This window comes from Podarcis cretensis (assembly GCF_951804945.1).
Source record: "Podarcis cretensis genome assembly, chromosome: 4".
Taxonomy (NCBI): domain Eukaryota; kingdom Metazoa; phylum Chordata; class Lepidosauria; order Squamata; family Lacertidae; genus Podarcis; species Podarcis cretensis.
In genome coordinates, this window is record NC_137173.1 from 80018648 (window position 1) to 80031532 (window position 12885).

The window sequence follows — 12885 nt, forward strand, 5'->3', positions numbered from 1 at the left end:
AAATAAATATTCTGTAAAAGATGTTTTCATCAGGTCATAAACATTACTGGACATTAAAATAAAAAAATTAATCCATAGCGTTAAGGTTACTTGCTGCATACTTAAAACTTCCTTCGCCCCACATTCAAACCAATACACTCCTATAAAATGAACTTACAGAATATGTTCAGCAATGAAAACAAATCACCACAGTATAGCATAAAATCCCCCACAGAAACTGCACTTGAAGATACTGTTGTTCTAACTATCCAAGATTTATTTTGCCTTTCTTTTTCTTTTCTTTTTTTGCAAATGGTACCACCTTAGCTGTTTCGTGCTCTTTAACGATATCCATGTAGAAGTCTTATACTGCTTTGAATGTATTTGAAAATAAGTGGTGGTCTTAAAAAGAAGAAGAAGAAGAAGTTTTCATTGTTTTTAAAGCTTGGAAGTAATAAATAAAGCATTGGGTTCTGACCACAACAATCAGGGAAAATCTATCACACTCATAACTTCCAGAGGAATAGTGAAGGAGCTAGGAAGCAAAAGGTTGTGTGTGTGTGTGTGAGAGAGAGAGAGAGAGAGTGTCTTAGCAAGTATTGACTCGATTGCTATTGTGTTCCCTTTCAATAGACTATGCATCTAGCATATTTGATGCTGGCACATTGAGTGCAACACATTAAACATAAATAATGGCCTCCTAAATTATTGTGTCTGTCAAGCAGAGGGTTCTTACTGGCTAGTTAAATTGATAGGCACTGAGAGAATGTAGTACAGCTGCGAGCCAATGATAAACCTAAGCAGGAGTGAGGTTAGTTGTTAGGTTAGCAGGGGTGCTGTCCACAAGCGAAGTGCCTTTTGCTTCAGCTGAGTTGGTCCCACTTGGCTCACTAATCTTGTCTAGGCCTCAGATGGCTCATCTTCCCTCCATTTGCACCCCTTATGAATTATTCTTCCTTGCTATTTAGAGAGGTCACAGGTCACCCTGCTCCAAATCCCCTGGTTTTTCTGACCAGAGATACATCTCATAAATAATGAAGTATGGCTGGGGCTGGCTGCACCCCCAGTGTAACAATCCAAGCAGAGGAGGAAGAAGGCAAAGGCATTGCTTGCAAACAAATCCGAGTCTTGAATAGAGAGTCAACTGGTGCACGATAAGAACCGGCACATGATTCCCAGCTGAAGAGCACACACATTTCGAATAGGACAACAAACACCCTGTGTGTAGGTTCATCTGCTGCATTAAGATAGCAACACAAGCAAACGGAGCTCAGCAGAATGGTTTTCCTAATATAAAGGGAAGTGGAGCAGGGGACGTCTGATTTGCAGTCAAGAAAAGAGTGGGGGGAAATATAAAGTTTCAAACTATCGTATCGCATTGGGAGGCTTGAGATAAGAAGCAGACGGGTTATATTTAAAATGGAGAGGAGCCAATGGGAAAAGGTTTACCTCTACATCTGTGCATGGGAGACTGGGAAGGAAACAAATCAAATCCCTTCTGGTTTCGGATTTGGACAGAGTTTATATCCTGCACACGAACCATTCTTTGTTTTGCTCCAAAAGAAATATTACTTTTATGGATAATGATAGTTGTACTCAAAACATATCACATTAGCTCATGAGTTTCTATTTCTGTTTTATTTATTTTTTTGCATAAAATTAGGCTTATTCCTTGGCCCAATACTTTAAGTTTGAGCTGTTGTAGCTTCCTGGAGACAAAACACTAGGATTACAAGCACATTTATTAGAAAATAGGGGGTGGATTCACATGTAATATGCCTAAGTCTGTGTTAACATCTTTCTACCCCCTGCCTTACCCAAGGCATGATGTGCAAGTAAAGTAGGGTCAGTTCTGCTCATTTCTGTTAAAACACATTCCAGTGAAAAGAACTAGTTGAAAAAATGCAGATTTCCCAACATCAGTCTATATGTTTAATGAGGAAGACGCCAGAATAAAAACATTATTGGCATGCACAGGATGCCAACTAAATCAAGCTTCTATTACATTTTAAATAATGTGATTTACTTCCAAGTAAATGCTTTTAGAATTATTCTGCATGCATTCTTGAATCCAACTACTTGGGGTGGATCTACACACGGGGGGGGGGGGGATGCTATAAGTCAGAAATTAAATCATTTATAACAAAAGAAAAAAAAAGCTATGGAAAATCGCTTAGAATTTTCTTTTGCTCTCTGGTGCCATCTGGTGTTTCATGTTTATAACGCATTCAAAACGCTGTTTCTTGGCTAATGTAGCCAAGTCCCAAGTCTTACCAGAACTGGGCTTTTAATCTGAATTTGCTCTGCATTCAGAGTGTAACCCACAAAAGATGTCAAATTGGAATCTTAGGAATTTTAAACACCTTAAATTCATATTTGAGTTGGGGGGGGGCGGAAAGTCTAATGCGAGGGTTAGTGTTTAGCTGGTTATATTATGACCTTGACGGGACGCCGGTGGTGCTGTGGGTAAAACTACAGAGCCTAGGACTTGCCGATCACATGGTCAGCGGTTCGAATCCCCGCGGCGGGGTGCGCTCCCGTCGTTCGGTCCCAGCGCCTGCCAACCTAGCAGTTCGAAAGCACCCCCGGGTGCAAGTAGATAAATAGGGACCGCTTACTAGCGGGAAGGTAAACGGCGTTTCCGTGTGCTGTACTGGCTCACCAGATGCAGCTTATCACGCTGGCCACGTGACCCGGAAGTGTCTGCGGACAGCGCTGGCTCCCGGCCTATAGAGTGAGATGAGCGCACAACCCTAGAGTCTGGCAAGACTGGCCCATACGGGCAGGGGTACCTTTACCTTTTTATTATGACCTTACCTATTGCATTAGTCCACCAAGTTTCACATCACCAGTATGGAGTACAGTTTTTTAGGACAACCATGGTATTAAAATAACTTGGCTATGCCATTGTCAGGAGCATGCAATACATCCACGCTGCCTCCCAGGTAGACATTCACATGGAGAATGCACTGTATTGCCTGCCGGCCAGCCAAGGAAGCAGCTACAGTTCCCATAGTTTCCACTGTTGTTTCACCACATGTTCTAGCTGCCACATTCATAAGAATTACTTCTGAGTACTTGGATCGGCCAGGTCACACATTCGTTCTTCTTATGAATGCATCCCTTAGGACAGATGTGGGCGGGGGTCTCACAGGGATGAGTTTTTTTGACTGTCTGAATCAGCCCTAATGTTGCCGATTGTAACTTGAGGCACCAATCTGGAAGTGAACAAGTAAATCCGTCAAATAGTTGTACAGCCCTCTGCCAAGCAAATTAAATTTAAGGACATAGTGGCATTCTTTATACAGAAGGTGGGCACAATGGAAATTGCTCATAGGAGCATAGAACCATCGCTACTTTCAATGGATCACTGAAATGGCAGCCTAATGCTTTCCTATCGGGGCTGCGTAGCATACAACCAGGAAAGTAGGGAACATCCTAATTAAAAGGAGGAATTCACAAGAAGGTGGAAACTTACATGGACAGTAGCAACTGCTTCAGTCCTTCGCCAGGCCCTATAGCCATGTGGGACTCTTATTTCATGGAACTGGTGTTCCTGGGTATTGCTGAGCCACTGTGATGTTCCTGTCCAGCTACAAGAAAATGCAGCTCATTCTCCAACCTCTTGTGCTGCCTGCTGGTGCAGGGGAGGGTTAGAAGTGCCACAGATGGCTCAATAATTTATAGGCTAAATAAATCCATAGGAGAGATTGATGTTCATCACCTTCCGCAGCAGACAAGTAGATGGTGTGTGCCCATCTGCAGCTGTAATTATGTTTATCTGTATATATAGGGGTGTTTTTAAAATATATGGCACCATTAAATGGAAAGCTGTATGCTGGAGCTGTTGGATGTTTTACCTCCCACTTTGGTAATTAACATTTGATGAGAATACTTGATCTTGACTGTAGTTCTTTCTTGCCAATACTTGGTAACACAACTATGAATTAAGTGCTTCCACATTATTTCCAAGAACATTAAGGCCTGGAGTGATTGTATGACCCATTGTTTTATAGTCAGTGGATTTGACAGAAATGAGTAGCATGAATCTCAAGGACCATTAGCCTGTTTTCTACTTCAGCTATTCCCAGATGATGGCATATTATTAACCTGTATGTGTGTATCGGAGTGCATCTCTCTTTCTCCTTAAAAATAAGATATAGCTATATAATCCATACATTAAAAGACACATTCCTTTCTTTAACAACAATGAGAAGGAGTTCCTTGCTGTGAAATTCTGTTGAATTTGTTTTGAAATCAGAATAGGAGTTGTTGGGTGGTATCTTCACTAATAGCATCAACAATAGCATTCCCCCCCCCCCGCACTTGCAAAAATAATGACCTATACTGGTATTTTTCTTACTGTGCTCAGCTCAACAAAAAGACTTGCTTTTTAAGCGATTCCCGCTCCCCAAAAATTGCAGAAAACAATTCAAAAAAGCAAAATTCAGGCTGGAAGTAAAACGTGTCTGAGCTCTGGCTCAGACATAACACTAAGCCAAAATATGTCTTAGCCCCAGGCAGCCCAACACTGCAGCTGCAATCTTAAGTCCAGAAACTTGCACGTTTTCTTCTTCATGCCAAAGCCATGGTTTACCTTAGTATTACGTGCAAACAAGGCTAACGTGACTCGCCTTGAGCGCTTGGCATTAGATAGGAAGAGAAGTCTGAATAAATGAAAAGCATGTCGGGTAGCACGTCCAGCCTGTAAATCAAGCACACTGCAGTTGCCATTGAAATGGCCTGTGTTCTCAAGGGTTCTTATTCTGTTCTGTTGGATGCAACATGGTACGAGCATCCTGTTACGGGCACCCAAGGTTCCCTTGACATGGGCTCAGTTCAGGCACTTGTGCAGGCAGTTGTCTTCGTGTGTTGAAGGGCTGAACATGTTTGCCTTCACACCGTGGGAACACCACAAAGATCCACACATAGGAAAGTCTGATTGGTACAATCTTTCTCTACTTCCCCCCTGCCCAGAGGGAACAGTTCCGCGGTGATGCGTGTAGGCTTACGCATGAAGCAAACATGTCTCACTTTACATTACATATACGGATAGGTGACGAGAGCGCACCTGCCTCCAGCACATGAAGACTGTTACTGTTTCAGGTTACATTTATTTGAGGGTTTTTGTTTGCTTGCTTGCATTTTTAGGATAAGGTTGCCTTAGGCCCAATGTATCCCTCCCTCCGAAATCTTCTCTGCAAAGTTCTCTGCTCTTAAGCACGGCCCACGTGCCTCTGATCTTAGGAGAACAATGCATACGGAATGAGAAGTCCGAGGCTCAGCATCAAAGGGACGCTTCTGCATCGTTGCCCTTGCGCCAGTTCCTGGTGCTGGCACCAGCTAAGTAAATGACTGATAGGAGTTTTAAGATTATTAGACGGTGAGCTGGAAAGAAGCATTAAAAGTTTGTCACACTTCACAGCTTATGAAATGCGCCTCCAACTCGTGGATTTGAAAAATCCCACAAGACTTCATAAAGAAGAGGGGAGATTTATAAATATATTCCATCCAAGGTCTCTTTAATAGCTGAATAAGTGAACCCGCCACTTTCAAGTAGATACAAGACCTTGGAAACTTTTAATACCATAGGGCCAAATTCAACCTCAGATGATAGATTGAATTCTGATGAATGGAGCACTGGGTTTACTTTTAAGTACTTCCAGGGTTTTAAGTACTTCCAAAATTTTTTCCTTCCGCTATACTCAGACAGACTTTTACCTTCTTTCTTGTTGCAATAACAACAAAGATTATCCTGTGCCCTTGGGTAGCCTCATGCCACGAGAATCCATAGAAAACTATATCTATATTTGTACCCAGTTGTAAGTTCTGTCTGGTTTCTCTTATGAAAATGCTTTATATGATCGGAATGGAAAGCAATATAAACTTCAATACAAACTGTATTATAATGACCATAATTATTTTTTCATTGCTCTGTGTTTCATCCCTTTTCACTAAAGAGATGAGTAGTCCCAGTTATTAAAAAAAAGTAATACTCAGAACAAAAAGGTAAAGGTAAAGGTACCCCTGCCCGTACAGGCCAGTCTTGACAGACTCTAGGGTTGTGCGCCCATCTCACTCTAGAGGCCGGGGGCCAGCGCTGTCCGGAGACACTTCCGGGTCACATGGCCAGCGTGACGAAGCTGCTCTGGCAAGCCAGCACCAGCACAGCACACGGAAACGCCATTTACCTTCCCGCTAGAAAGCGGTACCTATTTATCTACTTGCACTTTAGGGGTGCTTTTGAACTGCTAGGTGGGCAGGAGCTGGGACCGTAGACGGGAGCTCACCCCGCCGCGGGGATTCGAACTGCCAACCATGCGATCGGCAAGCCCTAGGCGCTGAGGATTTACCCACAGTGCCACCCGCGTCCCACACTCAGAACAAAGCAAATGACAATAATCTATTTTTCAACAAACATGTAAAATATTATCACACAGAGCTAATAAGAAAACGATTTAGCAGGAAAACGATGCGACTTCTCAAATTAAATGCTGCTCCTGTGATAGAGATATTGAGCAGGTCCTTGAAAGCAGACACAAAGATTTGCTTTCCAAGTTCCAGGACTGCCAAGATTGCTGGGCACGTTGCAGCTGAGCTATAATCGTTCTTGTGAACAATCAAGTGTTCCTTGTGCCAGAAATATATTCCTAGAATGTGTAAAGCTAAACAAACATTCCTTAAGGTAATATAAAAAAGAGTTGCTGTAAAGCAAAATATGTATTGTTGAGTTGAATATACATCAGCCACAAGGCAAGATGCACCAGCACATCAATGTTTAGGAGGTGCATTGGCTGTTGCGTGTTCACAGGGGTTCCATGAGCACTCCCTTGTCACCACAGACTCATGATGTCCACAGCTGGTGCAGGGAAGACCAAGGAAATGAGCACAGATTGGTACTGGGTTGAATTAGGCCACAATTTTATTGATTATAGATAAGAGTAGGCTTGGCTAAAACACTGAGCATGTATCCAACATCAGGCAGCCTGCATCCTCTCTGATAGGAACCCATTGGGGTCGACCCTGTGTTGGGGAGTTGTCCACAATGTGGACCACATGCCACGACCCCACACAGGGTGCCATTGGGAGAGGCCCATCGGTCCCCATGTGGAATCCCGGACAGAGTCACCCCTCCTGAACCCCTTTAACAGGGTATTTGCATGACTTAAGGATCCCAATGCCTTATCCGTCAAAGTTGTGATGGTTGCTATGAGATAGGTGAAAGCTTGCAAGCTGGCCAATTTGCATGCAGGAGAAAATTCCAGATATGGCGACTGAGTAAACCATAGCAAGGCCCATATGTTAACTTGCCCGCTCCTACACTGAACAGGGGACGCAGGTGGCGCTGTGGGTTAAAGCCTCAGCGCCTAGGGCTTGCCGATCGAAAGGTCGGCGGTTCGAATCCCTGCGGCGGGGTGCGCTCCCGCTGCTCGGTCCCAGCGCCTGCCAACCTAGCAGTTCGAAAGCACCTCCGGGTGCAAGTAGATAAATAGGGACCGCTTACCAGCGGGAAGGTAAACGGCGTTTCCGTGTGCGGCTCTGGCTCGCCAGAGCAGCGATGTCATGCTGGCCACGTGACCCGGAAGTGTCTCCGGACAGCGCTGGCCCCTGGCCTCTTAAGTGAGATGGGCGCACAACCCCAGAGTCAGTCAAGACTGGCCCGTACGGGCAGGGGTACCTTTACCTTTACCTTTACACTGAACAGACACCTAACAGACTGTGTTGGTAGTAAATCCTGAAACTTTCAGCAGGGATGTCAGCCTGCATGTAGGTCCAACACAGCCAGAGGAAGGTGGTGCAAAGTGATCCTCCCCAGCCATGCAGGAAGATGGCGGCCTCCTTGGACCAGCCATGGCTGCACCATGCAGTAAATGCCGCTCCCCCAGAGCCCTAGGTGAGCAGATCATTGCTGTTCTCCACAAGCCACCAAGAAAACAGCTACCAGCAGCAGCAAGACCTGAAACTGCAAAAAATAAAAATTAACAAACAAACCAGGGAAGACTTGGTACGTAAGTGCCAAGGTGTTGCTAGGAACATGAATGGCAGGGATCAACCAGAGAGGCCTTCAAAAGGTACTTATGGTAATTGTAAGGGGATTAGAGGTACTTTCACTGCCTTTGGAACAATAGTAGCTCTGCCTTTCAAGCCAAACCTTGAGTATGTGAGTCACCAGTTTGTGAGTGATTAGGAAGCACGAATAATCTGAAATCTATTCATCTGGAAGCCTTGTATAAAGAGCTCTTTATTGATATTGGCCCATAACATTAAGCTAACATTGCAAGGATGTCAATGGTTAGGGCAGCCATGCCAATGAAAGTCTTTGGGATTCAGGGGGGAGAGAGAGCGCAGCTTTAACTCCCGAACAAATCTTAAGTATGTTGTGAAATTATTTGTTTTCATTTCTTTCTGTTTTTCTTTCATTCCTAGGATTCTACTTTCGCTGGAACTGCAACCATGACTGGACCCAGAACAAGTGCAATCATTGGAGATCAGGGAACGCCATCAAAGGTCCAGCTGCCCCTCAACATGTAAGCCTCCATTTTGCACTGAACATTGTTTTAAGGATACGCAACACATTTTGTCTCTCATTGTTTGCCGTCTGAAATAATAGCTCTGCGACAGGAACCCTTCTCATGTAGTTATCATTGTCTTGAACATAACCCAGCCTTCTGCCAGAGCTGAAAAATGAACAGTGAAAGGCCAGGTCACCTTTATATAGCCCATTTTTTAGCTTCCAAGATATTTATTACAGATGTATGAATCATTGCATAGCAGGCTGAGTGGCTATCAGCTGCAGAAATCTGCTCCTGCAAATTAAACCATTACATTCCTGTACAATTGAACACCTGAGACCATCTTTGTTAGAACGCACAGTTTCTAGAATGAAAAAAAAAAAACCACCCAGTTGTCCACTGTAGAAAAAGAATAACAAAGACATAGCATTAACATCATATGTGCAAAAAGCTTCAGCTTAGGCAAAAGAAGATTCAGGTTGATTAACTATTACTTAGAAGAAGAGGTTGACTCTATCAGGGATAAGACTTTAAATGTATTTAAATAAATCTCATAATGGATGTGTTTTATATTTGTATGTATTTGACATAAGTTATACTGCTGAAACAGAAACACAAGTGTGGGCCCGATGTATATTTCCAAAAATAAATCTGAATTTAATAATCTGCTTTGCCCAAAGGAGAAATTTGGGAAACTAAATTACCCTGCTTTTAACTTCCCTTTTCAATGAGGGCCCAATGTCTTTAGAATGTCCATAATCAGGAACATAAGAAGCTGCCTTATGCTGAGCCAAGCCATTGGCCCATCTAGCTGAGTATAATAATAATAATAATAATAATAATAATAATAATAATAATAATTTATTTATTAATATCCTGCCCATCTGGCTGGGTTTCCCAATAGAATATTAAAAACATGATAAAACATCAAACATTAAAAACTTCCCTAAACAGGGCTGCCTTCAGGTGTCTTCTAAAAGTCAGATAGTTGTTTATTTCCTTCACATCTGATGGGAGGGCATTCCACAGGATGGGCACCACTACTGAGAAGGCCCTCTGCCTGGTTCCCCGTAACCTCACTTATCGCAGTGAGGGAACTGCTAGAAAGCCCTTGGAGCTGGGCCTCAGTGTCCGGGCTGAACGATGGAGGTGGAGACGCTCCTTCAGGTATACTGGGCTGAGGCCGTTTAGGGCTTTAAAGGTCAGCACCTACACTTTGAATTGTGCTACACCAGTGTTACCCAATCTTGGGTCTCCAGCTGTTTTTTAGACTACAACTCCCATCACCCTTAGTTAGGTGGACCCAGTGGTCAGGGATGATGGGAACTGTAGTCCAAAAACAGCTGGAGACCTGAGTTTGGGAAACACTGATCCACACTGACTGGCAGCGTAAGAATTTTAAATGGGTCTCTGTCTCCCCGCCCTACCTGGAGATGCATTGAGACAGAGGCCATCTTCAGGTATCACACTTAACTGTTATTGCTTAGCCCACTGTGAATGAGCTGCAATGAACCTTTGATCAGTGTGCTCTGCTCTCCTCCCATGCAATTGCTTTTGCACCCAGTTTGGCATAGCAGAGGTTAGATCATTTCATCTGAGCCAGCAAACTATGATAAACATTAACTGGTTTGTTTGAAACAAGGCTATTTGAGGGAACCATGGCTCAGGATGAACACTGCACAAAGCTGTGTTTCAGCATGACTTCTGAATGCTGCCTTAATGTATTTGTATAAGAAGAGAACTATCTGTTGGAACATAAGAATCTGCCTTGTAGTCAGGCGATTGGTTCGTCCTATTTCCCACACGGACTGGCAGTGGCTTATCAGGGTTTCAGATGAGGGATCCACCCACGACCAAGGACTGAACCTGGGACCTTTTGCCTGCAAAGCAGATGTTCTAGCACTTAAGCTTCAGCCTTTGTAGTAATTCGCTGTGGTGGTGAAACTGCATCGATGGGCAAGGAAACACCACGCCAGATAAGATAATTGGATAGTAACAGTTGTACAGGTAACAGTATAATTGTACAAATCATAGAATTGTAGATGTGTTTCAGTTTGCAGTATAAGCAGTTAATTCCCCATCTTTCATCGCTAAAATATATATATAAGGCAGGTCCTCTCTTCATTTTATCAGCCAGTTGCCTACGTTGTTTCACTTGACCAAGTTATAGAATATTTTATATAGAGAGGGGAAAGAAAAATAAGCACCTTCGTGCTCTTTGTGGCCGGGAGCCAGGCTTCACTTCAAAGCAATTGTGTCTCAAACTGATAATAGACCTACAGAGATGACATTAACCATAGCACCATGAATTCAACATTATAAATTCAGTGACAGTTGAGTCCCTCAGGCCCAAAGTTAAATCTGGAAATTCTGGCAGGCAACTTTTAGTGCTGAATATTGTAGATTAAAACTGTGTCAGTTAACTAGATCCAGCCCACCGTACTGTGAAATGTCATCTTATTGCCGCTTTGAAGGTGCTAGGGTGATTTTTTCCTCTCTCTCTCTCTCTTTATAGTTTATCTCAGCCTCAAAGTGTATGCTAGTGGGTGATGAAAAGCAGTCATGTCCAGAGACTTCGTAGCTGGATAACGCTGTTAATCTCAATACTATGCCAAGAGCATACTCCAAGGAAATATAAATACATTTTTTCCCCTTATCTAGGTCATTTCTGCACAAGAATGGCTTTTCCGTGCTTTTTTGCAACAGGTGTCAAGCAGGGCTCCCTTCCCACCTCCATCCAGCAATCATATCTACACCTAAGGGTTGGGTCAACTTTTGCAAAGGTGGTTTTTAGAAATGTTGGTACAGCCATCTTTGCTAAAAACAGGGATGGGGGACCCGCAGCCTTCCACATATTGTTAGACGACAAATCCCATAATATCATAGGCCATGGTGGCTAGGGCTGATGGGAGTTAGTGCCTTGCAACATCTGGGCAGCCACAGTTTCCCTACCAATGATTAAAAGTGTCAATCACACTGATGGTCAATAGACAGACAAGACTGGGGACAGATATGAACCCAGTAGCAAGTCTTATTGAAGGTGCTGAAAGAAAAGCAGCTGAAACTGGTCAATCAACAACATTTATCAGTTAACTTTCAGCCTCATCTAATTCAAGGTTTTTTTATATATGGCATTGCAAGTCTTTGTTCAGGCAAAAACAGTTAAATTGTCATCCTGTAGAAGACCAAAGCCACTTAGTTCTTATATAGTGGAGAGATAATATTATCATAGTGCCTAACAACCACAGCATGGTGCTAGGACCATGGCTAGGGATTGTACATTTGCTCTTCTGGTTTCAGTGCAAGTTCCACAGGGTGGCTTGGTATCCCTTCTGTACCTTCTTCCAACCTCTCGACCTGCTCAAAGAAGCCCTTTAAACAACCCTCCTGTGCCACATTTGGTCTTTCCTCCAGTGACTTTGTGGGATGCCGGTGGCGCTGTGGGTTAAACCATTGAGCCTAGGACTTGCCAATCAGAAGGTCAGCGGTTTGAATCCCTGTGACGGGGTGAGCTCCCGTTGCTCGGTCCCTGCTCCTGCCAACCTAGCAGTTCAAAAGCACATCAGAGTGCAAGTAGATAAATAGGTACCGCTCCGGCGGGAAGGTAAAGGGTGTTTCCGTGCGCTGCTCTGGTTCGCCAGAAGCGGCTTAGTCATGCTGGCCACATGACCTGGAAGCTGTACGCCGGCTCCCTTGGCCAATAAAGCGAGATGAGCGCTGCAACCCCAGAGTCGGCCACGACTGGACCTAATGGTCAGGGGTCCCTTTACCTTTACCTTTTACCAGTGATATTGTAGCTGCAACTGCTGGTTTGCCTGCGTAAAGGTCAAGGCAAATTCCCAGTTTGTCCCTTTCTAGTGCAACTGGCCAGTTGCAGATAGTGTTAATTTCTATGTCTGGTGTGTGCATGTCGCCCAGGAGTGGCAGACAGCATGGCCCATGGTAGAGTCGTCCATTGCACATGTATGGCCAATGAGGACGGCTGCAGTGCTTTCATGTGTTTACCATCAAATAAACACATAAAAGATCAGAACATTCCATACTGCAAGCACATGGTAAATTGAGCCCCCAAGTGCACCTAGAGGACTTGTTAGAAAAATGTAAGTGTCCTAATAATTACTGCCATTTTTATTTCCTGCCTGCAAAACAGTGCAAAAGAATTTGTGGCACTGTAAGAGAAAAAGATAAAGAAAGAAAGCAGGATTTATTTTTCAAATTACATTTCCTGGAAAACAGAAGTTTTAAAAGTCATGCATCATATTTATTGGTTGCATCTATAGTCACAAGTAGTTCAGTGTTTCTTTTTTCATCTGTTCTGGGACTGAACTCCTCCTACTCCTGTTACTCCTATTGCTAGAAAAATCCACACGGGTTTTAGTAGAAAAGGGCAGTT

At 43.6% G+C, this 12885-nt stretch overlaps 1 protein-coding gene across 2 annotated transcripts in view; it reads left to right on the top strand.

Moving 5' to 3' along the window:
* Positions 1–12885, top strand: part of SH3RF3 (SH3 domain containing ring finger 3) — a 203105-nt gene that overhangs the window by 160880 nt on the left and 29340 nt on the right. For both annotated transcript variants that reach the window (XM_079972571.1, XM_079972570.1), the window contains one exon: positions 8407–8507. In XM_079972571.1, the coding sequence (XP_079828697.1) occupies positions 8407–8507 (101 nt within the window). The remainder of the gene's footprint in view (positions 1–8406; positions 8508–12885) is intronic.